The sequence below is a fragment of the Nothobranchius furzeri genome, chromosome 4 (assembly GCF_043380555.1).
Source record: "Nothobranchius furzeri strain GRZ-AD chromosome 4, NfurGRZ-RIMD1, whole genome shotgun sequence".
Lineage (NCBI taxonomy): Eukaryota > Metazoa > Chordata > Actinopteri > Cyprinodontiformes > Nothobranchiidae > Nothobranchius > Nothobranchius furzeri.
This window is the reverse complement of record NC_091744.1, coordinates 2,977,046-3,002,132: the sequence shown is the minus strand read 5'-3', so window position 1 is coordinate 3,002,132 and position 25,087 is coordinate 2,977,046. Positions and strand designations below refer to the sequence as shown.

General features: G+C 41.6%; 1 protein-coding gene across 1 annotated transcript in view; it reads left to right on the top strand.

Annotated features, from left to right (window-relative positions):
• The first annotated feature begins 9,084 nt into the window (after positions 1 to 9,084).
• Positions 9,085 to 25,087, top strand: part of LOC107391086 (tumor suppressor candidate 3) — a 117,372-nt gene continuing 101,369 nt past the window's right edge. Inside the window, exon 1 of the mRNA XM_054743553.1 lies at positions 9,085 to 9,242. Coding sequence (XP_054599528.1) covers positions 9,138 to 9,242 — 105 coding nt within the window. The 5' untranslated portion in view covers positions 9,085 to 9,137. The remainder of the gene's footprint in view (positions 9,243 to 25,087) is intronic.

Sequence of the window (25,087 nt, the reverse complement as noted above, 5' to 3'; positions counted from 1 at the left end):
GGGGTTTTTCCCTTATTTGACTGCAGATCCCAATGCAGCGTAAAACCGACGCGATGGGATGTTCGCAGCCAGGGCACCAAACAAGCTCATTGTACCTCACCTTAACCTTATCCTCTTATTTAACCTTCCCCTCACCCCTATCCTAACCTTAACCATCTTGCTAGCGAACACGTTGGTGATGTGTCGATTGCTCTAAAAGCCGGCTCTATGATGGTGATGTGTCGGTCGCGAACGAACCGGCTCTAAGAGCCGGCTCTTTGAAGTGAACGACAGGAGCCGGCTCGTCATTGGGAGCCGTCCCCTCCCCCCCCTCCCCCTTTTTCTTTGGTGAAAGCTACAGGCGATTGGTCAGCATATGCAATTGCGTGTCCAGACTGTCCACACACAGAGCAGTAGGGGCGGGGAAGAGGGAGGATAAGACTCAGACACACAGCAGAGCACATACGGCGGAGGGAGACGAGAGGGAATGAGGAGGAGGAAAAAGGCGAGAGAGAGAGAGAGAGAGAGAGAGAGAGAGAGAGAGAGAGAGGAGTGTGATGAAGACGGTGAGAAAATAAGCGCCAGCAGTCGGAAAGTGGAGATTTCTGAAAGTGTTCAGTAATTAAATCCATAGAAATGATAAATATTTGATATATAGCATTTTTTTACATTGGTAAATTATTTTACATATAGTTTTGCATTATTTTGGTTATAAATGTACTCTACGCAACAGAAATTCTGAGGAGCCACTTGGGAGCCGAAAGAGCCGGCTCTTTTTGGTAAGCTGAGCCAAAAGAACCGGCTCTCTAAAAAGAGCCGGAATTCCCATCACTACTCTATGAAGTGAACGGAGGGAGCCGTCTTGTCATTGGTCGAGTTTGGACCGAGCCAACGCGAGGGGGAGGTTTCAACTAGCACGGTGGAGGTTAAAAGTAGAGGGTATGTGTAACCTCCCCCTCACCAGATGGTATGTTCTAACGTTCCCCTTGGGCGGCAAATGCGAAAATTGGCAGTCAGATTCTGACTGTCAGAGTCAGAATGCATGGGAAACAAACGCTTGATCACAGTGAGAGTAACGTTTTAGGTAGCAAGAGGGTTAAGGTTAGGATGAGGGAGAGGGGAAGGTTATAAATAGTGAAACGTTAAGGTTTAGGTGCGGTTAAATGAGCTGGTTCGGTGCCGCATCAGCGGATATCTAATCACGTCAGTTTTACGCTGCATTGGGCTCTGCGGTTACAAAAGGGAAAAACCCCTTTTCGCACATAAGTAACGAAAAAGGGCACTTTTGGCGTCTGGGGTCTGACGTGGAGGGTGGCTGACCAAGCGCTTGTTTCCGACGCTTGGGGTGTGAGAATGTGTCGGATTATACCCGCTGACCCCTCTCCCTGGCCGTGGACCCTACCTTCAGGGAGGAGGTTCAGGTCCTTACAGACTAGAACCTCATGCCACAAAAACAGCTTCTTCCCCTCCGCTGTAAGGCTCCTGAACAACCAATGAATGGCCAAAACAAACATAAATGCCCCGGTCACCCACATTCCTACGCTTATGACTGCTTCCTTGCTGTTTCTTTTCTTGTTATTTGATGTTTCCGAATGTAAGTACTGCCTGACCTGACTTGGACCTGAATGTATGTTTGCACCTTGTCACCGAAACAAATTTCTAAGTAGATGAGCCTGCGTGGCAAGAAATCTGATTCTGATTGTAGTTTAATGCTTCCCGTGAGTTATGAAACAGACTATAGTAACATTTCAAACTTTTGCTATTTGTTTTCAATTGTCTTTTGTTGCTTTTATGCCATAAAGCTCTTTTTTCTATAACTTTGCTTTTATTTATTCAAATGTTTGTGTGATTTTTTTAAAAAAATTTTTACTTGGAACTGCTTTGTTCCGATTTTGGCAAAAAATCTAAATGTAGCTGCTTGTTAGATAAAATAATTTCTAACAAAAATTAAGATGTGAGCAAAAGCAAACATGCAATGACTCATCAGCTTGGCGTGATCTGAACATTCTTTGAAGGAAAGAAATTTGCCCTTTAATTCCAGAATCTTAACCCAAAATCGTCGTATGGTGAAAAAAATAAGAACTTAAAGTTTTGGTCAAATTTTGGAAACAAATTTTTCAAAGTCTGCAGTTCCATAAGATGCTGTTTGATGTCATAGTACTTAGACGAGTATATGAAGCAATCTTAGGCAACTGCACCAAAAACCTACATAGTTACATGCTGCCGGTCCCACTAAGTCACAACATCACGAGAGAATTGAAACACCAAATGTGATTTCAGAAATCCACACAATGACAAGCAAGGAGAAAGACAACTGCATGCAAAAAGGTCTGTGGTTTATTTTCTGTTCTGTTTATATCGCCTACAGGGGTTTATCTACTGTATGTTTATCTACACGTGACTTTTATTTTGAAAGTTTCTGGATGCTTAATGTTGCGTTAGTGTTGGACTTCCTGTCTGGATTGATCTAAATGGGGGAGTTTGATGTATTTTGGAAGCGTTGCATGTGAAAAAATGTACTTCAAACGGGTGGTAAAGAACCCGTCCACTATAATGACAGCCAATTGTTGCAAAATTTGTTTTGTGGCCGTTTCGCGACGCTTTCATGTCCGGTGGAAAGAAGGCTTTAGAAGCTATGCAGATGTTACACAATCTGTAACACCCAGAGTTTAAAATGACGATGACTTTTAGCACGTATGACACCATAATTTAGTTTAAATTGTGTGAAAGTGAAAGAGTTAAGACATTTTTGTGTTGGTTAAGACTAGCTGTGCCTGCAATAAGAGCCCAAACCAAAACTCATCTGCTCCCATGCTTGAGAGTTTGCTCAGTTTTACAGAAAAATGATGTCATCCATAATGGCCAAAATATTTTCCTTTTACAATTTTCCATCATAAAGATTTTTTTTTCAGATTTGCATTTGTTTACATGCAGATTTGCAAAACTGAGTTGTGCTGCCCATCATTCCGTTGCTGTCAGCCAATAAGAAGCGAGATGTTTGCATATGATAAACGCTAAGACTCCAAATCCTGCCCTACACTCCCCACTCCTTAGGCAGGCTTCTACTTCCTGAAACAGGAGCGGCTGGGCTATTGTTCCACAGAGAACAACTCACAAGGCAGCAATTTGTTCTAGAGACCACAGCAGATGAGTGTATTGGGCCATTCCCATCTGTACCGGGTCGGCCCGGGCCGGGTAGCCCCAGTCGGCCCCAGCCTGGCCCGGTTGATTCCCCACATCCTTGCCTTAAGCCCATGTGGGCTGATTCTACCCACCAATCAGAGGCTTGCTCTAATGGAAGGTGTGAATTTGCTGTCAGCAGTGGGCGTGTTGGCCCTGGTCGGCCTGAAGCAGACCCCCTCGAGAAGAGGGCTGAGAATGAGCCTTGGTTGGCCCGGAAAAATACCAGGCCACCCAGATATGTAAAGCCCCATTCCCACCTGTACCGGGTCGGCCCGGGTCGGGTAGCGTAGGTTGTTTACATATCTGGGTGGCCTGGAATTTTTCCGGGCCAACCAAGGCTCATTCTCGGCCCTCTTCTCGAGGGGGTCTGCTTCAGGCCGACCAGGGCCAACACGCCCACTGCTGACAGCAAATTCACACCTTCCATTAGAGCAAGCCTCTGATTGGTGGGTAGAATCAGCCCACATGGGCTTAAGGCAAGGATGTGTGGAATCAACCGGGCCAGGCTGGGGCCGACTGGGGCTACCCGGCCCGGGCCGACCCGGTACAGATGGGAAGGGCCCATATGACATATGGCCCCTTTGAACAGAATACATCTTAATCATTTCGACTATTTTAAGCAAGCCATACCTTCAAGCCTTTGTCTGAGGCTGGTAAAATCTGAGCTTTCACTCATGGGTCCTTTTGTGTCAATAGTTTTATTGCACACTCTGAACTTGGAATGACCTTGTGTCTACTGTCTTCAAAAGATGAGCAGACTTTTTTTTCACTAGTGAAGAACACGTCCCACTTGATATAAACGATACTAATAATGGACTTATTCTTTGGAAATTACCCTCTAGATTGATGGGCAGCAGCAATTGCTCCTCTAAGATCATAGCTAATGTTTCTGCTCCTTGGCACACCTGAATGCTCCAGACCAGCGAACTGCCAATTCTTCTGCTTGTAAGGAGGTGCTCGCACTCATCACTGCTGATCAGTTAATCAAAGGCATTTAATTAACAACACCTGGCTGCTGCTTCCGCTCTGCATTGAACTTTAAGGTTGCTCAGACTCAGCGGTCATCCTCCAAATGGAAAAGGTGGATTCACTGAACATCCTCATGTGAAACACGTTTTAAAGTGCTTTATAAAAACAAAATATGATGATTTCCACACATTCAGATCTAATAACTGTATTCAATCTTAATTATTAAAATATCAAAAAGTCTGTTTTCTTTTAAATTTTCATTATTAAAATGGATAAGCTATATACAGGTGCTGGTAATAAAATAAGAATATCATGACAAAGTTGGTTTATTTAAGTAATTCCGTTCAAAAATTGAAACATGTATTTCATTCATTACATGCAAACTGATATATTTAAAATATTTATTTCTTTAAATTTAAATAATTTTAACTGACAACCGATGAAAATCCCAATTTCAATGTCTCAGAATATTAGGTAATTGTGAAAAGGTTCAATATTGATGACCCCCGGTGGCACACACTATTCGGCTAATTACCTCAAAACACCTCCAAAACCCTTAAAACGCTCTCTCAGTCTAGTTCCATAGGCTGCACAATCATGGGGAAGACTGTTGACTTGACAGTTTTCCAAAAGACGACCATTGACACCTTTCACAAGGAGGGCAAGACACAAAAGGTCATTGCTAAAGAGGCTGGCTGTTCATAGAGCTCCATGTCCAAGCACATTAAAGAAAGGCCAAGGGAAAAGCAAGATGCGGTAGAAAAAAGTGTACAAGCAATAGGGATCACTGCACCCTGGAGAGGACAGTGAAACAAACCCCATTCAAAAATGTGGGGTGGGGGGATTCACAAAAAGTGGACTGCAGCTAGAGTCAGTGCTTCAAGAACCACCACACACAAACGTATGTAGGACAGGTTTCAGCTGTCGCATTCCACTCTTGAACAAGAGACCGCGTCAGAAACGTCTCACCTGGGCTGAAGACAAAAAGGACTAGACTGCTGCTCAGTGCTCAAAAGTTATAATATCTGATAAAGTAAATTTTGCATTTCTTTTGGAGATCAAGGCCCCAGAGTCTGGGGGAAGAGAGGAAAGACAGAATCCATGTTGCTTGAGGTCCAGTGTAAAGTTTCCACAGCCAGTGATGGTTGACTTGGCCCCTGCACACATAGCCAAAGCTACCAGGACTTCGTTTAGGGACCATGGTATCTCTGTTCTTGATTGGTCAGCAGACTCTTCTGACCCCATAGCCCATTGAAAATCTATGTGGTGTTGTGAAGAGGAAGATGGAATATGCCAAACCCAACATTTCAGAAGAGCTGAAGGCCACTATCAGACCAACTTGGGCTGTCATAACACCTGAGCAGTGCCACAGACTGACTCCATGTCATGCCGCATTGCTGCAGTAATCCAGGCCAAAGCAACCCCAACTAAATATTGAGGGCAGTACAAGCTCATCCGTTTCAGTTGGCCAACATTTCTAAAATTACTTTTCTTTTGCATTGGTCTTAATTGATATTGTAATTTTCTGAGATAATGAATTTGGGATTTTCATTAGTTTTCAGTTATAATCATCAAAATTAAAGAAATAAATATGAAGGCATCTAATATGCAAGATAACTTTTTGAATGGAATTACTGAAATAAATTAACTTTGTCATGATATTCAAATGTTATGACCAGCACCTGTAGAGGGGCAGATTGACTTCTTTTGTCAGTACGAGAATGCTCCAGGGCAAAATACCCTTTAACACTTGATTTTGGTCAATAATTTATAGCAGTTAACGCATCAGTAATGATTCCACATCTCTTTGCCTACAGCACACATTAACCAGAATGTTATCTCTTCAAAGATAGACTGTTTAATTGATATATGCTTGACACAGCTCAGATGTTGATTTTTTACTATAATTTCTGACTCAAAAACCAAATCATTCAAAAAAATCTGCTTTTACCTAAAGCTATTTACTCATTCCTGACAGCAGATTTGAAGAGGTCTGAAACAAGTCTTCCCTGCACAGTCAGCAGTGCACCCTGTATAATTAGAAAAGCTTTCATAATCATGCAAGTCCACAGGAATGATTTTACACCCAAGCCCAGGAAGGCTGAGAATGTTTTCATGATTGAGCTGCTGCAGAGTGAATGAGCTGTGGTTTAACAAGACTCAAGCATGTACTGATTGTTTCACGGTGCATTGCCTTTATTATTCCAACATAGGTTTCATTTCATCAGTATGGCTGGTGTGTGTGTAGCGTAAAGGGGGTGGGGAGGCGTACAGAAGAGAGAGAGAATAACAGAAGGAGAAAGCAAAGGATTTGAAAAAGTTTAGCGAGACAGATTTGTGTCTCCTTCAAATTTTACTTTATTTTATGTTTATTGTGTGCTTGTTTTCAATAGTTTTCCAAATGAGAATCTCCGGTTGAGCATGGATGTGTGTGTGTGTGTTGGGGGGGGGGGGGGGGGGGACGAGTATGGTCTATGTCTAAAGCCAGATTCATACTTCCCTGTCTACGTGGTTATGGAGATGTGTGATGCCATGATGCATCAGCACAAGGGCTCTGCGACAGGCTCGCAGAGGGTGACAGAGACACGCCCAACTTTTTAACTATCCAGTGAAGTGATGGAGACTGCAAGCCTGTGATTGGTCAGGATGCTAGGATGCTGCTTCCTTTAACTAAGCACCGTCCACAAAAAAAAAAAGAAAAGATATTTAGTGGCAAACATGCAACAGACTGAAGAATGTCTCGCAGAAAAAGTCCAAATATATAAATGTTTATTCACCTGTGACTGAAGGAGTATAAAGATACACAGCAAGTGTTTTATTTGTGGACGGAAATGATGGGAAACGTGGGTTTAGAGGTGGCAACCGCCTGAAGAAGTGGAGAAGAATGAAGCACTAATTAGTCCATGTTAAAAAGCTTTTGATATATAGGAGCTCAATAGTAAATGGACTGACTTGGACCAGAGAAAAGATCTCCGTCAATGCATGTGCATGACCCCACAGTCGAGCTGATGGAGAAGTATAAATCAGCCTAGTGGGGAAGGATGGGGTCCCCTAAGGGAGTATGAGAATGCCAGCAGTGGTGTGAAATTACAGCTTTTGATTGTCTCTCTATTGTTGCGGTTTTGACTGTAAACATTTTTTGGCCTTCTGGAGCCCCCCTTTGGCCTGGGGGCCCCAAGCAATTTCCTGCCTTGCCTGTTGGCACGCAGCGCTTCTGGTGAGGAGCTAAAATGTAGCCCAGCTAACCTGGGACACACTGAGAGAGACAGGCACCACCAGTCCCTAGGACCACCACCACCAGCAGGCAAGGAGGGTGAAGCATCTTGCTCAAGGGCACATTGATTTTATTGTTTTGTTACCATACTTTTTGCTCTGCAGTCCCTAGGGTTTTTATGAGGGATTTGTTTTAGGTGGGTTTTAACTTGAGATCTGTTATTTTGATTTTGATTACGAAGCAAGCGCTTACATTTCTGCCACTATTTGATTGGAATACCTACTGATCAGCTCCATCTGAAGGTTTTCCTTGCATGTCTCAGTAGGATGAGACTCAGAAGTCACTAGAGCAGGGGTGTCAAACTCAGTTTTGCTCTGGGGCCACATTGAGGAAAATCTAGTCCCAAGTGGGCCAGACCAGTAAAATTAAAGTATGCATAAATTAAAAACTGCTCCAGATTGTTTTCTTTGTTTGAATACGATCAACATAAAACAAAGCTGGAGCCTGAGGACAGTGTATCCAAAATAGTTTAAGCATGACATCACCATTAATTATAAAACACCTGAAGTATATTTGAAAATGTGAAATACAAAACAAATAAACCCAGACTATTCCTCAGTAATTCAAATAACTGATTCGCAGATCACATGGCTATATCAGTTTCATGCATGTCTTTGACTCCTGATACCTGACATCGTTTAGCTTTCACCAGCAGTTTAATTGAAAAATGAAAGCTTATTTTCAGACTTTACATTGTAGTCTGAAAATGCGGTTTACACAAACATCTCGCAGGCCGGATTTAAACTGTGCCTGATCCGGCCCGCGGGCCGCATGTTTGACACCCCTGCACTAGAGGGACTATGTAAGGCGATTGAAGGACTTACTTGACCTGACCTTGGATATGCCATGGTAATGGATGGATGGTCTTCAGTTGCAAGGTCTAACTTCAAAATATAGCACTTGCAAATGCATTTTTTATCTTGCATATTCAAAGAAAGCTGTGCATACCCTTTTGAAGCTGAAGTTTCACATCTCTATGAGCATATTTATTGTGAGACTAATGCACTGCATTACATTAGTCACAAAGTGCAGGATTGATTTCATAAAGAGACTGAGTGACATGTCACCACCACTGATTTCACATAAATCATTTCCTCCCTCAATTAACTCTGCCAAGCATCTGCAACAACCTCACCCCTCCCTTAATGTGTGAGAGAGACAGCAGAGAACAACTCTGCAGTTCTTGATCGTGACTTTATGTGCTTTCATGGTTTGGACGACTGGCAGGGCTCTTCCAGGTAACTTAATCAAGGAGAACCTTTTTATCAATCGTCTAGTCAGATGTATTATTCATGGCGGTATATTTTCAAATATCTAACAAAATTGTTGAAAGGTCTTAAAGCCAAGACTTGTTTTAATATTTTAATTTAGTCTTGCTTTGTTTTCAGATTCAAAACTTAGATTTACTTTATAAATAAATTAGAGGAGTTATTTTTATTCAAATCTTGGTGCTTTTCCTTTCAGTTTCAGTCCAGTTCTGTCAGAGATAGATGGATGGATGGATGGATAGATAGATAGATAGATAGATAGATAGATAGATAGATAGATAGATAGATAGATAGATAGATAGATAGATAGATAGATATTCCCTGCATTAGCGAATGGAATCCTGTCAAGACAAAAAAACTACAAACCCCATAAACTTCCGCGTTCAAATCCCTGCATGCTGATTGGTCAATTCAGAATCCAATTCCTTTGCGGAGACGTGTCTCGTTGACGGCATCCTTCCGTCATGGCGTCTGTTAGGAGAAAATCCCTTTTGAACCTGCATTTTCTCTGTGTTTTATTGTTTCTAATGCTGTGTCTGCCGTTCGGAGGAGGACAGAAGAAGAAAGAGGTGAGATCTCCTCCGTCAGAGTGTGCTCAAGAAGCGGAAAATCGCGTCGCGTGCGTTAAAGCGCTATTTGAATCTGCAGGTTAAGTTAGCGAATGTTGGCATCTTAGAGAGAATTTCCCCGATTTTTACAAGTTTTTTTTAAATAAAACGTAATTTCTTCTTGTGTGGTATATGATAGTAAACACATTCGTACAGCGTTTTGTAGGTTTAGTGAGTGAACAGGTTTAGCTAACACCCTGCAAACACCAAGATGAATGGAAAGCTAGCCGTCAGTGTAGGCTATATGGAGTGTATGAGATCTTATTATTTCAAGAGAAAATACTAAATGCCACATTTAAATCAACCTAACCATAGACCCTTAACACGAGGAGCTCCACACGTATAAGAAGACTTGTTAGCTAGCATCCCGTCGCTGTGCACCGGAAACAAACGTGCTTTTCTGCTGCTATCTTCTGTATCGCGTGTTTATGTATGTTAATTGTTAAAATGGAGCAAAATAAATAAATGAATTATATATATATATATATATATATATATATATATAGATAGATAGAGAGAGAGAGAGAGAGAGAGAGAGAGAGAGAGAGAGAGAGAGAGAGAGAGAGAGAGAGAGAGAGAGAGAGAGAGAGAGAGAGAGAGAGAGAGAGAGAGATTTTGCTCGTTTCCTCTGTCCGAGACCGCTTCCAGGAGCGTACGGATTTATTCAGCTAAGAGGTATGCTGTTATTAGGTCATGTGCACCTGTATGGTATTAATTGATTACATTATGCATGCACTAAAACAAATAACAAAAGCGCCATGTATTAAAGAAATTCACCATGCATCGTCCTGGTAATACACTGAGTGATTGAACACACACACACACACACACACACACACACACACACACACACACACACACACACACACACACACACACACACACACACACACACACACACAAACAGTGCACCATTATGCACCTTTCATACTTGTATTTAATTATCTTTGTGTTCGTGCACCTCTTACTATCTACATTTTACCTTTTCTATTTCAGTACATTGTATTGTTTTTCTTGTGCTTTTAAAATGTTTTTGTCATGTATTCATCCCAATTTTCATTAGAGTGCCGTGTTAATGCACATTTTAAAAATCTAGATCGATGATCGATCCCTCCATCCATCCCTCTATTTATTATCTGTACCTGCCATAAACTAAGCTGAGATACATCTAAATAATATTTCCACTGCTTATGTGGAATCACATCACGCCAGTGGGTAGCCCATCAGCATGGCTCATGATGTTTTGCATTCAGACTACTGACCATTTCTGGATTAAATGATCTGCATAATGAGATCATGCACACCTGTATTTAGTTCCAATCTGAACATGATCAGATCACTCCAGAGGGACGTAAGTGCCAGGTGTGAACATGGCCTGAGTCTTTATCTGTGGTTCATGACCATTTTAGCTGAAGTTGTCTGTGTATTATGAAGTTGCCAGTGTAATCTTTGTCTCCAGATGCTTTCATTTTTACACTGGCTGGGTTGTTGTCATATACTAGGGATGCACCGATGGATCGGCATTTGATCGTAATCGGCCGATAGCGCCCCTATCGGTTTTGATCGGAGTTTTCAAAATAGATCAAAGCAGACCGATCAGGTAGGGTTGTCACGGTAACCAGTGTAGCGGTAAACCCCGGCAAAAAAAAAAAGAGTTGAAGATAATAATAACCGTCTTGTTTTTTTAAAAAACGATATTATCTTGGTGGATTACCGTGGCTGCGGTGTAGGCGCGGTGACCCTTACCAGCCACCGTATCATCTGCTGAAGTTGCCGGCGGCACATGCTCGCTTTGCTGTTTACAACCAAAACTTTCTTGAAGCTAAAGCTGAAATAATGGCCAAAGGAGGAGACGGCAGCGCTCAGGAGGAAATTTTTTATCCCTCAAAGAAGACAAAGTCGGAAGTACGGGCATCTTTTGGATATTTGAAGAATGCCGAGGGAGTTTATAGAAGACGGCTATCCTGTTTGCAGCACGTGCGGAAAAAGTGTCTGTGAAAGGCAGAAACGCTTCAAATCTCATGACACATCTGCGTGACCATCACCCACAACTCTACAGTCAACGCAAGGCAAGCTAACGTTAGCGTTTTGGCTAAAATGTGTGATCCGAGGATTTGGGTTGAGGGAGAATGCAACGAGTCGCTATAGAAAGCAGCCGCAGCGCCGCTACCTGCATATAAACCGTGTCACGGACACCCCCCATGTTGAAATGACGCTATGCATTACGGGGCTCCCAGGGGCAGATAAGAGTTGGTCTCTCTCCGAGAATAATTATGAATTTAACAAAGATTACTGCCTGATGACATTTTCCCACATCTGCAAAGCTCACTGGAAGGACACAAACCGAGGACAATATTTTCCTGTTATAGGGTTTATTACTCAAGTAAGGGTAAAAAGTATCTGATTAGAAGGCTACTTGAGTATCATCTGGTCTAATATTTTTAAAATGATGACATCAAACAGACATAAAATAAGAAGTTATGGGCAAATATTGGTATTTTAAAGACTAAAGGGAAAAAATGTAAACAAATAAACAACATAATTACAAAATAACACATTTTAGGCAAAATTTAGACACAAACTGAGGACAATATTTCCTGACATACAGGGTTTATCTAATTGTGTGAAAATGTAGCACGTTAAAAAAAAATACCGCGATAATACCGAAAACCGTGGTAATTTTGGTCACAATAACCGTGAGGTTAAATTTTCACACCGTGACAACCCTAACACAGACCATTTTAGATTAGGTTACATTTCCTTTATTCCCAGATTATGTAGTTTGTAGCACTCATTATAATGTTCTAGAAAATTTCTGGCCAATCCACGTTATCGGTATCGGTGATCAGCATTCTTTGATATCGGTATTGGTGATCGGCAACAAAAACCTGATCGGTGCATCCCTATCATATACCAGTGTTTTTTTTCACTAAACAGCTTAGCTTACTGTCACTCCTACATCTTCAAATACATTCTGGTTCTTTTTAGTCAACTGTTGCATTTCTTGTTCTGTTATTTTGATATTTAATTAGCCACATTTCTGATGTTTTATTCAGTGCTCCTGTTTTAATGTGCTTTTAAAACCGACTCAAATACACGCTTGCCCGATTTTATTACGATTTTTTTTTCAATTCTCTCTCCCCCTCAATTATTAAGAATGGCAGTAAGTACAAATGAAAGGCACCTTAAAGCCAATTTAGATTTTTATTTAATCACAAGCATGACAAATGTAACCCTTATTTCTGAGATGAATAATGAATAAGTGAACACCCTCTTGAAATAAAAGTGCCACGCTCCACGTCCGTCGCAGCAAACCCAAACCAGTTCCAAACAACGAGTGATTAATTTCCTTTCTCAGGAACAAACTTCTCACTCTCACCTGTGGCCATGGAGTCACTTGCTGTTGCTGTTTCGTGTGTGTGCTGTGACGTTGTTGTCGCGGTTAGAGAATGGGAGAAGGGGCTCCCGGTTGCCCCTCTGGGACAGAGCCAGCTGGGCATATCATGGACTCCTGGAAACAGTGGAACCTGATCTGCCTCTCAACTGTCTGTAGAGGATTCTGAAGACGTAGAGGGGTTGATGACCAACAGAACTTTAAGACCGAGAGGAAATGATCTCTGTCTGGCCTAGTTGAGATTGAAACTTTTAGCATATCTGTTATTGGTGGGTTTAGATTACTGCGTACATTCTGCAGTTGGATTATCTTCATGAGTTATTCATGGATGGAAAAAATTGTAAACATGAATGCGCTGCCCTGATCTTTCTATTCTTCAGAACATGCAGTGCTTGTTACTGTAAACAATATTGTAAGGTTGGTAATTTGCTTCTGCTTACCTATTTCCAAGCATTTTAAATTATTTTTCTATGAAATAATTTCTTGTCTAATGGGGTAGTGGTTATTCTACCTGCACTAATGTCTGTTCAGCCTTTGAGACTAATGCTGGCATACACTCCACAACATTCTTGCATTCAGCTTCTTAAACTGTATGACTACACTGTTGGGTTCAATAATTCACAGCTCACAAAGTTTCACACGCTGTACAACCTGGTGCTCAGAGGCAACCTGATTGCTGTCACTGTCCATGCACAGGCCACATGTCAGATGTTTGAATCTGCAACTGTGAAGCAGAAAAGAATGTCAACAACTAGGGGTGTTCTGATCACGATTTTTTGCTCCCGATCCGATTCCGAATCGTTTGAGTTTAAACATTTGCCGATTCCGAGTCCCGATCCGATACGTTTCAGAAAAGCATCAAAATAAGAAGAAAAAAAGAAATAATTTTTAGCAAAGCATTAAAATAAGAAAAAGGGGGTGGGGGTGGGGGTGGGGGAACTCAGGAAAGCATTAAAATAAGAAGAAAACACATCTAAATTGTCCTTTAACTTCCACTTGTATTTTTTAGGAAGTACACCGATAAAAATAAAGTTTATATTGTGAATATACTTAAAAGTAGCAGCGTTGCTCTTATTTTAAGTTGTTTACTCCTTCAATATGCAGCTGTGAGCCGTGTTCACGTGACGGAGCAGGCAGGCGGAGTCTTCGGCAGGCAGGGTAACTTCTCTGCGTAACACCTGTAGCTCCAGCGCACAGCTCCTTGATGCATGAGAACTAAACCCAGATGTTTTTCAGCCTGTTGGAAATTTCTCTTAGTTTATTAGCATAACTTTCTCTGTGGGCTGGCTTTGTGTTTTTGTCTGACTTCACTGTGAACTGTGACTATTAGAGGTAAACTGGGGATTAATGGAGACCGGTGATTTGCCTTGTTGATGCCTGAAGGGAAATGCCAACAGCGACGGTAGTTTGTTTTGATGCAGCGAATCATGGAGCTGTGTCCAGCATGTTGAATGCCCAGTTTGCACACATTACAAGTGTCTGTAGCTCTGCCTCTGCTGTCCATTTTAAAATACCACCAGGCTGCAGATATTTCAGCTCTCCTGAGGAGACACGTTAGCTCTGTATTAATAGGCATGCTAACAGCGGCACTTGTTGTCTGAGTCCTTGCCTGGCGTAAATTGTGTGACGTTACTGTGTTGTTTTTCTACAAGAAACAAATATTATTGATGTAGAGGGACTTATTGACATAAAAACTGACATTTTTATTCAATTTGAAAATCGTTATCTCGGGATTGATTAATTAAAGTCATTGTTGTTGTTTTAAAAGGTTAAATCCAATTTATTTCTCCCGATTCTGATCCTTTCAAAAACACGTGATCTGGCCCATTTACTGATCACGTGATTGGATCGGAGCATCCCTACCGACGACAACAACAAACATGCTACTTTGTGCAGTGTGAGGTAAATTTGGCTTGTGGCATTGCTGCAACAGTGAGATACCCTCACAAGGGTCGACCATGTTCTTCTGATGACACACGATTGAGTTTATTTTTGGCCAGATCCCTACAATTTTTGCACAAGTGGTGTCTAAATGGGCAACAGTTACACAATGCTAAAATGCCTTTCTTTATACAACACCTTCTAAAGTCATATGAAGTGCCTTGATATTTATATCTTGAGAGGTGCTATGTTAAAAAAAAAGAATATATATATATATATATATATATATATATATATTTTTTTTTCTTCCTCTTGAAAAAAGGCCAGGGTCCAAATTTTACATGTTTTAAATGAACCAATTAAACATTGGTCATACTCGATGAAATAATCTAAATTTGTCCATGCACTTGAAAAATTCTCTTGAATGAGAGGGAAAATGTCTTTAAGATAACCAAAATAGTCCATTTGTTTTCAATTAAAACTCTGAGTTTCCAGGATGACTCAGTTAAAAGGAAAACTGATACACTTACATGTTGCTGCTATCAGTAACAGTTTAACAGATTAAAAAAATGAAGATCTCTCAACAGACTAAATAGCGCATAAAAGCAAAACAATTGCATGTTGAGATTCATTTTTATTATTCATCGCCATTGTCTTCCTTCGCGTATCCGGGTCTGGGTCGGGTCTGGGTCATGGGGGCAGCATCCCAACTAGGGAGCTCCAGACCGTCCTCTCCCCAGCCATCTCCACCAGCTCTTCCGGCAGGACCCCAAGGCGTTCCCGGATCAGATTGGAGATGTAACCTCTCCAACGTGTCCTGGGTCGACCTGGGGGCCTCCTGCCGGCAGGACATGCCCGAAACACCTCCCCAGGGTGACGTCCAGGAGGCATCCTGACCAGATGCCCAAACCACCTCAACTGACTCCTTTCGATCCGGAGGAGCAGCGGTTCTACTCCGAGTCCCTCCCGAATGTCCAAGCTCCTCACCCTATCTCTAAGGCTGAGCCCGGCCACCCTACGGAGGAAACTCATTTCGGCAGCTTGTATCCGCGATCTCGTTCTTTCGGTCATTACCCAAAGCTCATGACCATAGGTGGGGATTGGGACGTAGATCGACCAGTAAATTGAGAGCCTGGCTTTCTGGCTCAGCTTCCTCCTCACCACGACAGATTTGCTCAGCATCCGCATCACTGCAGACGCCGAACCGATCCACCTGTCGATCTCCCGATCCCTCCTACCCTCACTCGTGAACAAGACCCCGAGATACTTAAACTCCTCCACTTGAGGTAGGACCTTTCTCCCGACCCAGAGTTGGCAAGCCACCCTTTCCCAGTCGAGAACCATGGTCCCAGATTTGGAGGTGCTGATCCTCATCCCAGCCGCTTCACACTCGGCCGCGAACCTACCCAGCAAGAGCTGAAGGTCAGAGCTGGATGAAGCTAGGAGGACCGCATCATCCGCAAAAAGCAGAGACGAGATTCTCCTGCCATCAAACTCGAAACACTTAAAACCACGGCCGCGCCTAGAAATTCTGTCCATAAAGGTAATGAACAGAACCGGTGACAAAGGGCAGCCCTGGCAGAGTCCAACCCTCACTGCGAACAGGTCCGACTTACTACCGGCTATGCGGACCAAACTCACGCTCCTCTGGTAAAGGGACTGAATGGCCCTTAACAAAAGGCCACCCACCCCATACTCCTGGAGCGTCCCCCACAGGGTGCCCCCTGGGCAAAACCCCATTGCTCCTCCTCAATCCGAGATTCAACTATCGATCGGACCCTTCTCTCCAGTACCTTGGAGTTGACCTTTCCAGGGAGGCTGAGGAGTGTGATCCCCCTATAGTTGGAACACACCCTTTTTATTATTGTTATATTTATTTACTTATTGGAGAAAGACTGCTTATCCAGCAGGACTTGAATTAATTTCAGAATATTTGCCCTTTGCAAATACTCAATTTCCACCTTAATTAGTAAACAAATAAATAAAAAATCTATTTGATTTTCTGGGTTTAAATTTTTTCATGTAGCCTTTCATAGATGAGGTATACCTATGATGAAAATTACAGGCCTCATCTCTCTTTTTTTAAGTGGGTAGGACAGCAGTAGCTTAGGAGGTGGAGCGGGTTGTCCAGTAATCGGAATATTGTGGGTTCGATCCCGGATTTCACCAGAGAATGCTGCTGTTTGTTTCCTTGGGAAAGACACTTACCGGTAACCTGCCTGGTGTTCGTAGGAGGGACCGGTGGTGTCTGTGTTTGAGTCTTGCTTCTGTCAGTGTGCCCCAGGGCAGCTGTGGCTACATCCTAGGGTTGGGCAGTAAATCGAAAATTTCTTGTTATCGAAATTTCTGACTCTTATTGAGATAATTTTCAGATCTCTGTCTGAAAGTGGCCAATCACTTTAGGGAAGGCGGCTCCTTGGAACCCGCCCCCCAAACTGTCAAAAGTGAAACTTGTCTGATAGAGCAGAGCAGGCTGCGCGAGCGTGTATTATCAGTTCCACGCACATAGTACACACACTTAAGTGCGACAGGAACAACTGTCTGTGCTTTACCAGATACAATCTGTTCGCGGGTCTTTCTAAACACGCGCAAGGTGCCTTTTCGCGCTCGCGGATAGTTTAAAACACGCGAGGAGTAGGGATGGGTACCTTTGACATTTGAATCGATTCGGTACTAATTCCCGGCACCTACGAATCGATACCGGTACTTAACGGTACCAATTGTCGATACTTTTGAGTGTTTAATATTTTAAATTCTTTTTTATAATTAAATATATATATTTTCTCAATGTATAACCATATTTGATAAATATCACAATAAATAACATACAACTGTTTGTATTTTAACATCGTCCTTGTAGTTTTATAAGTTGATAATTAAACTGAAGCAAACATCTTTACTGTGAACTAAATTTACTGCGTATCTTCATTCCTTTTACCGTCCTTTTTCAATAGATTTTTCCTACTGGGAAGTTAGAATTTCCGAGGAGAAAGCGAACGCACCATTAGATGATAACAATGGTGGCATAGGAAGCTAATATATCAAGCTGACGTTATCTTAAATAGTTTAACTGCTGGAGCAGATTTAAACGATGATGCCTCACACTTAAATCGTTGTCACTGGTTTCATCTTCACCCAATCACCCGTCGCATTTAGTAAAGTGAAGCCAAACTTTAGAGCGCGTTCATGTTCTTCTAGTCGGAATTTCGGAGTTCCGAGGAGAAAGCGAACGCACCATTGGTGAAACGGAAGCTAACAAATCAAGCTAACGTTATCTTAAACATTTTATTTACCTACCGGAGCAGATTAAGATGAGGATGTCTCACTTAGATCGTTGTCGCTGGTTTCATCATCACCCAGTTACCCATCACATTTAGTGAAGTGGACCCAAGCTTTAGCTTTCGTTCTTTCTACCATGCTGCTCTGTTTACAACTCGCTCGCAGCGACCGATGACATAACGCTCTTGCGCAGCTGTCTAGGCAAGTTCTCGTTATGAGGGACGGGTACCGAAACGAGGCACCATTTCAAATGAAGTGAATCGGTGCTCGGTCGGTACTGTGGAATTCGGTCGGTACCTTAAAAAGTACCGAATTCGCTACCCATCCCTAGCGAGGAGGACTTTTTTAGCGCTAGTGGATGGGAACGTATCCTCTCACGGACGTTTAATTATCCTCTCGTGATTGTGCGTGCTCTCGCGAGATCTTATTGACGTAAAATTGACTCCATACAAACTCACCTCACACCGTCCAAAGTTTGTTCTTTGAAGCTTCTATTAAATCCACCGTGTTGACGTATTTTAACAAGTTTCCTCTATGCCGCATTTTTCGCTGCAGTAGTTAAAGTTTACGTCATGGAGTAAAAGTTCGGCAGACACATTTGTTCATATCTGGGTGGGGGCAGGAGGCACTCGTGCTGCACACAGACAGCAGGTGTGATCAGCTCTGAAAAGCGTTGATCACAATTTGCAGATCACGTTTATTTTTCACTAAGATCGGCCGCGGATTCCTCATCCGGTCGGCATTCTAGGAATCAAAACTAGGAATCGAAATAAAAAAAACTTTAAACGATTTCGGTAAAAATTAAAAGTTGGAACCGGTTCCAATCGATGCTCGATACCCAACCCTAGGAATGACATAAGCTGCTCATTTGTGGCGCATGGGTTGGCTTCCTTAAATACACGACACGCACCACATAGCCTGCCATAAGAACCGATCTGCGACACCCAGCCAGCCAAATATGTTGCCGTATTATTTTCCTTACTGCTCAGAATTAAATGCCATGGAAATCGTAGCACCATATAAGACAGTTTCATTCTCAATTTTAATGCTTTGACACTGAAGCGGTTTGGGTATATAATCAAAGCACACACTGTAAGAGTAGGATTTATCTGTTTAAAGTTCAGATAAAATTACAGATCTAAGACAAAACTTTGAGAAGGCTCCAGTGGGCTCTAAAGGAACAATTACTGAGAAAAGTCAGAGAAGGTGGGAGGTCAATTAGAAATTATAGCCCATTGCAGCATCTCTGGAAGTTATTCAGAGCGGTGTGTTGTCATTATTGCTCACAATTATGCTTTGCCATTTTTGGGTGTCTGCTGACACAAGTACTTATTTTCATCAGTGCTTTGTTTTGTATTCATTTAGGTACATCACATTATAGCTAAAGTTCCCTGCTAGTCACCGATCAATCCAGACACACATTTACATTTGCCTGTGACTCACAGAGGAGCATTTCTCAATCACTTACCCCACTTAAATCTGCACCTTTATTATTTGCCTCTCTGATGGCACTGAGGAGGCCACACATATACTTAACAAGCACCCACACAACCGCAGACATACTTTCAGTGAGCCACAGTAGAGATATTGAAGGGTTATAATGTGAGAAAAGTACTTTCGCAGTTGCCTGCCTGGGGCCATGACAGTAAAGGTGGAGGAGGCAGAGGGAGATCTTATTTTGCTGGAAATAGACAAAATGGTGATGCAGCACTTTGTATTCATCTCACCCGTTTCTCCTCTCCCCCACTTCTTTTTTGTCTGCTGGTGGCCAGTTTATGCTTTCACTTTAATGGCAGGGGTTGAGTAATATAGTAAATGGTTAAAGGAAAGGTGTTTTTAAATGCGGAGATGCTCAGATTTGATTAGATGAGCATATTTTGGTCCACTTTTTTCACTCATGTTAAGAATGATCAACAGTAGACTACAGCTTGACCCTTATACTCTAAATTCTGGTTTCCTTGTTTTTAAAAGGCTGACGTATACCCCTCAAGAAGGGCTGGAGATATAACGTAGAGAGAAACCATATTTATATCATTTCAGTACACCCTCGTACATCACCTCAAGTCTGCTAGATCTTATAGATGGTGGTGTGTTTTTGTCTTACGGCTGACCACAGCACAAAGAAAGAGCCCGTGTAAGCACTTCCTGTGCCTAAACATATGGAGTCAGGGGAAGAAAGAAGGAACAACTTCTGAACTGTTAGTCTGAAGCAAGAAATATAATATCTAAAGAGTTATAAATATCTAGAGAGAGAGATTGCCAAGTATTGTAGTTGGTACCACCTAGGGACCAGTCTAATAAGTGAATTGGAATAATAAAAGCATGCTACCTCTGCACACAAAGGCCCATAAACTACTGTGGTAGACCCTTCAGGGCATGACCAAAGCTACTTGCTGACTTTAGATGGGGAGCTTTTAAACTGAACACTGTGTAAGCAGTTTTGACTCATAGTTTTTTTTCTGACCAATTCATTGAGGATAAACCACAGCTCGATGATTTTTGACAATGGATATTTCTTCATTACAGAAGACAACCTGTGTTTTCTATAGTATCTGAGAAAATACAGCTTTCTGACAATAACTGTGCAAATTATAAAGATTTATACCTAATTCAATTGTAAAAGTGAACTTATAAAAGAGGACGTTACCAAAAAAACTGGTACACAGAGAAAACAAACTCTTACTTTGCCCTTACCAATTACACCCATGACTGATTTTAGTACTTAGAAGCAAGATCTCAGTTACTGTCTATATCCTTAAAGCTGCAATTGCAAATTTGCAAAAAAAAATCCAGCTTTGGTCTTCAAACTCTCACCCCTCTCGTCCACCATCAACACTAGGCCCTGTCCCTCTGATACTGGAGCATGCATTGCCGCAGTAAACAAGATGGCGCTAAACACCAGTCACAGTTTTCAACGTCCCAACGTCTTTTGTTGTCCATGACTTCAAATTGTGTTTTTCAGTTTGGGACTCTGATGATTTGTTCTAAAGTTGAAAAGGTAGCAGCCGGCTGTTTTGCCTCTGACATTATTGAGCGAAGAACCTCTTACACCAGTGGTGTTCTGTTTCAAAACGAGTGAGCCCGTAATGAGTGGAGGACTCAAGTGAATGCCCAAGTGAGGTGTTTGAGTGCGACAGACAAACGGATGGTCTAATTGATGGATTCGGTGCGAGCCAGTGAAAGAGAACTACTTCATTAATTTCTTATTTCAGCCTCCACAAAAAAGTATAGCTATACAATAGAGATGCGTTTTACATAATTTCTTTAACCAGTTATTGACCCCCCCCCCCCCACCCCCCCCCCCCACCCCCCCCCCGACGCATCTCTTCATTTCCTTATACCAACAAAACACTAAATGGGGCTAAAAATAGCACTGGGGGACTTTTCACTCCTTTCCTTTTTAAATTCAGGGGCGATTTGTTTGGCTCTCGCTCATTAACCATATTTATCTGAATTATTGATGCACTGGTGTCAGGCCTGCTTTCTCAGTGACTGATGGCCTGTGTTTCAGTGTCATTTTCCTCCACTGTTATTCCTCCCTTTCCCCCTCCTCTTTCCTCTCCTTTCTATCACATTTATGACTTATTTTCTAAGTGGCAGAGGGATTTCCATCTCCTCCTCCCTCCCTCCCCCCTTTTCAAACCCTTTTCCTGCCCACGACTTTTGAATCTTTTCACCAAGAACCACTCTTCTTTCCACCCTTGTGACATTTTGATAATTAAATGGTTTCCTGAAATATTTTCTCTCCATGTTTATTGGGCTTTCCTCATTTCTTCCTCCTGACTCTGTTATATTTGACATTTCTGTAGCTAATTTCTTGATCAGTTTGGTAAAATATGAGGAGTGCAGGATATTGCCTTGCTGTTGTATACATTCATTTCGCAGCACCATTAATCACAGTCATATGAACTTACTGAAATGGTCATTTTTTATGTTTGTTTAGTTGTTTACCCAATCAGTTAGTCTGTTATTTGCACATAAATCATCGAGCTGTTAAAGCTGTAAATCACAAAGTATTCAGTCTGCCATTTCCTCCAACATTAGACCTCATCGTTGCATGCCATTCCTCTGAAATGTGCTACACTATTGAGGACAAAATGCTGACTTTTACATTTTTCAGTCTAAAAAAACTCAAAATGATCATTAAACATATTCCTCATTTAAAATAAGAGACATATTGTCTTGAAAATGCCTCTGTTCAATTCTAGATTTTTTGTATAAATCTACATGTTAAGGATTTACTGCTTCTTAATAGGCAAACTGTGTTTTAAGGGGCTTTTAAGGGGTTTTAAGGTTATCATACACCTCTGCTCTTGTTTGGTTATTTTTTTCCCACTGCAGTAGTTAGGAAAGGGGCCCAGAAGGAAAAGTGGTGCAGTGGTCAACTGTCACTTCACAGGGTTCTGGGTTGATGGGTTTTCTCCAGGTGCTCTGTAATTGACGGTAGTTATGAGTGTGAGCATGTAGGATGTTCTGTCTCTGTGTGAGACCTGTCCAGGACTGACTGATTGGTCTTCATCTGAACTGCCTGAAATGTCAGTATCAGGGGTTTTTTTTTAGACAACAATTAAATTCAGGTAAATTAATGCAAGGCCTTTTGGTTTTAGCACCGACTTTCTAACTGTTAATAAGTAACGTCCTTAATGGTTCAGTTTTTTGTTTGTCCAGTCATTATCTTCAAAGGTCAACTCTCTTTAATTTTTCTACTCTCATCAATCTCATTACATGTTCATTGTTTTTGAGCCATAACTTTTTCCACCTTTACCTCCACGGTTCATTCTCTTCTTTTTTTGTTCTCTCTCATAATGATCCCTAAAGTGACGGGCCGTACCTTAGTCAATATGAATGAGCACAGTGTTCCACTGTGTCTGATCGTTTGTGTTTGTGAATTTGTGATTGTTGGATTTGGGGCTGATGAGCTGTTGTGTTTTTTTTTATTTTTTTTTTACCATGATGTTTTGTAAGGATGTACTTCTCCCTGAACTCTTGTTGCACCTTCCTGGAAAGGGGTTGGACCGTCTCTTTGCCTTTAGAACTGTGTTAATTATTTGCAGCATAGATTCATCAAGGTTGCTGAAATTATTCCTAAGAAATTTAGGCCATATTGGCATTTTTGCATCCCACAGTTACTGCAGGATATAAATCCACCATGTTGGTTGCTGGTTTGCAACTGTGGAGGCCACTGCACACCCGTAAATTTGTGATCATATCCAAGCAACCAGTTTGGTTGTAACAATGAGTCATGTTATAATATAATATAATATAATATAATATAATATAATATAATATAATAGAATAGAATAGACTTTATTGATCCTACAGTGGAGAAATTCCCTTTTTACAGCAGCACATGCACTTAGAGAATACTTTGAAGAGAAAAATAATAACAGTACATGTATTTACACTTAGGTAGTAATAAGCTATTACTGTAATCTTCGACCACTAGAAATAACACAAATAAAAATGAAACTTGGGTTCCAGAACTATGCAGCATACTGCAAGAGACACAGACAATGTAAGTCTGTTATTGCACAAGTATTGAACACATACTGAATATTGCATTGATGTTACTGTGTACCAGGATAATGCCAGTACCAGTTAAACTGAGGAGTTATACACTCTTACTGCAGAGGGGATGCATGACCTACAGTAGCGTTCTGTTTTACATCTGAGATGTCTCAGTCTGCCTCTGAAGGAGCTGTTCATGGTCTTCACAGTGGAACGCAGTGGGTGGGTGGGGGTTTTTAAGATGGTGGTAATCTTCACCACCATCCTCCTTTCACACATCTCCTCAACTGAATCAAGTAGGTAACCCAGAACCGAGCTAGCTTTGTTACTGGTACATCTTCAGCCAGTTTGCTCATTCTCCTCTGGTGCTAGGACGACGTTTTGTCCACCCAGCTGTTGCTCATACATCTTCTCATTTTTGGACCTCTATGGTGGGTTAGGGTTAGGGCTCGACCTACAGTATATATATATATATATATATATATATATATATATATATATATATATATATATATATATATATATATATATATATATAATTTATTATTTCTTTAGGGAATGTACAAAAGTCATCATGTGGTGTTTCTGCAGCTTACCATCTTCTCCATCACACTTGGGAGCCTTCAGAGCAATATTATACATGCAGCTGGAGGTGGAAGGGGTGGTAGGTGTGGTTAGGGGTCAGGGTTTGAGTTCAGTGATTATTAAGGCAGAAGAAATCATGTGAAAGTGAGAGTGCTGAGAGGGAGGAGATAGAAAAGTGCTCATCTCCCTCCACTCGATTCTATTGAGATTTATGAGGAGCTGCAATTCTGTCGACGCTTGCATGTCGACTTTTGAGGTTATTTATGGCCCAAAAATAAGTTATAACACACACACACACACACACACACACACACACACACACACACACACACACACACACACACACACACACACACACGGAACATTACCTTAACATAATGTGATGAACCGAAGCAGTTTAGCATAAAGCTGTAGTCAGGATAAATGCTAAATGCCATCAAGTGTCAGATTTGGCCCGTTTTATTTGACTTTTCACTTTCAGAGTTTCTCTTAATTCCTTTTCCCTTTAACTATTAAAGGTTGTTGTGTGTAATGACATTCTTTTTAGTTAGCATGGAGCACTGGAAAAAATTAGCAGTGTCTCCACTGTAGGGTCTGGAAGGTGGCAAAATTGACTGAGAAATGCGATTACTCACTCCTCTCAGCTGTTTTGTCTTAATAGAAATGCAGTCCTTTCAGGACCTTGCTAATATGTCAGCATATCATGACTGTATTGGCAGTCAGTGATGTCACTGATCAGCACCAAAAAAGTGTCACAATAAAGGTTTTATGCTGCCAAATCACAAAATATTTTAATCCATTCAAAGTAGGGCTGCACGATATTAGGAAAACCTACAATATTCGATAACAGTGCTTAATATTGCGATATCGATATTACTCACGATAAATGAACAAATACTAAAGTATGCAGTGTTGATGTCGTCTGGCGTGTGATGTCTGCTCTGGGGTTAAAGCAAACAAAAACTAATGCATGAATTCCATTACAACATAACATTTTTATTGCAAAAATATGCAGCTGCACCTGCTACTGTATTAGCAGCTACACCCGCTACTGTATTAGCAGCTGCGCCCGCTACTGTATTAGCAGCTGCACCCGCTACTGTATTAGCAGCTGCGCCCGCTACTGTATTAGCAGCTGCACCCGCTACTGTATTAGCAG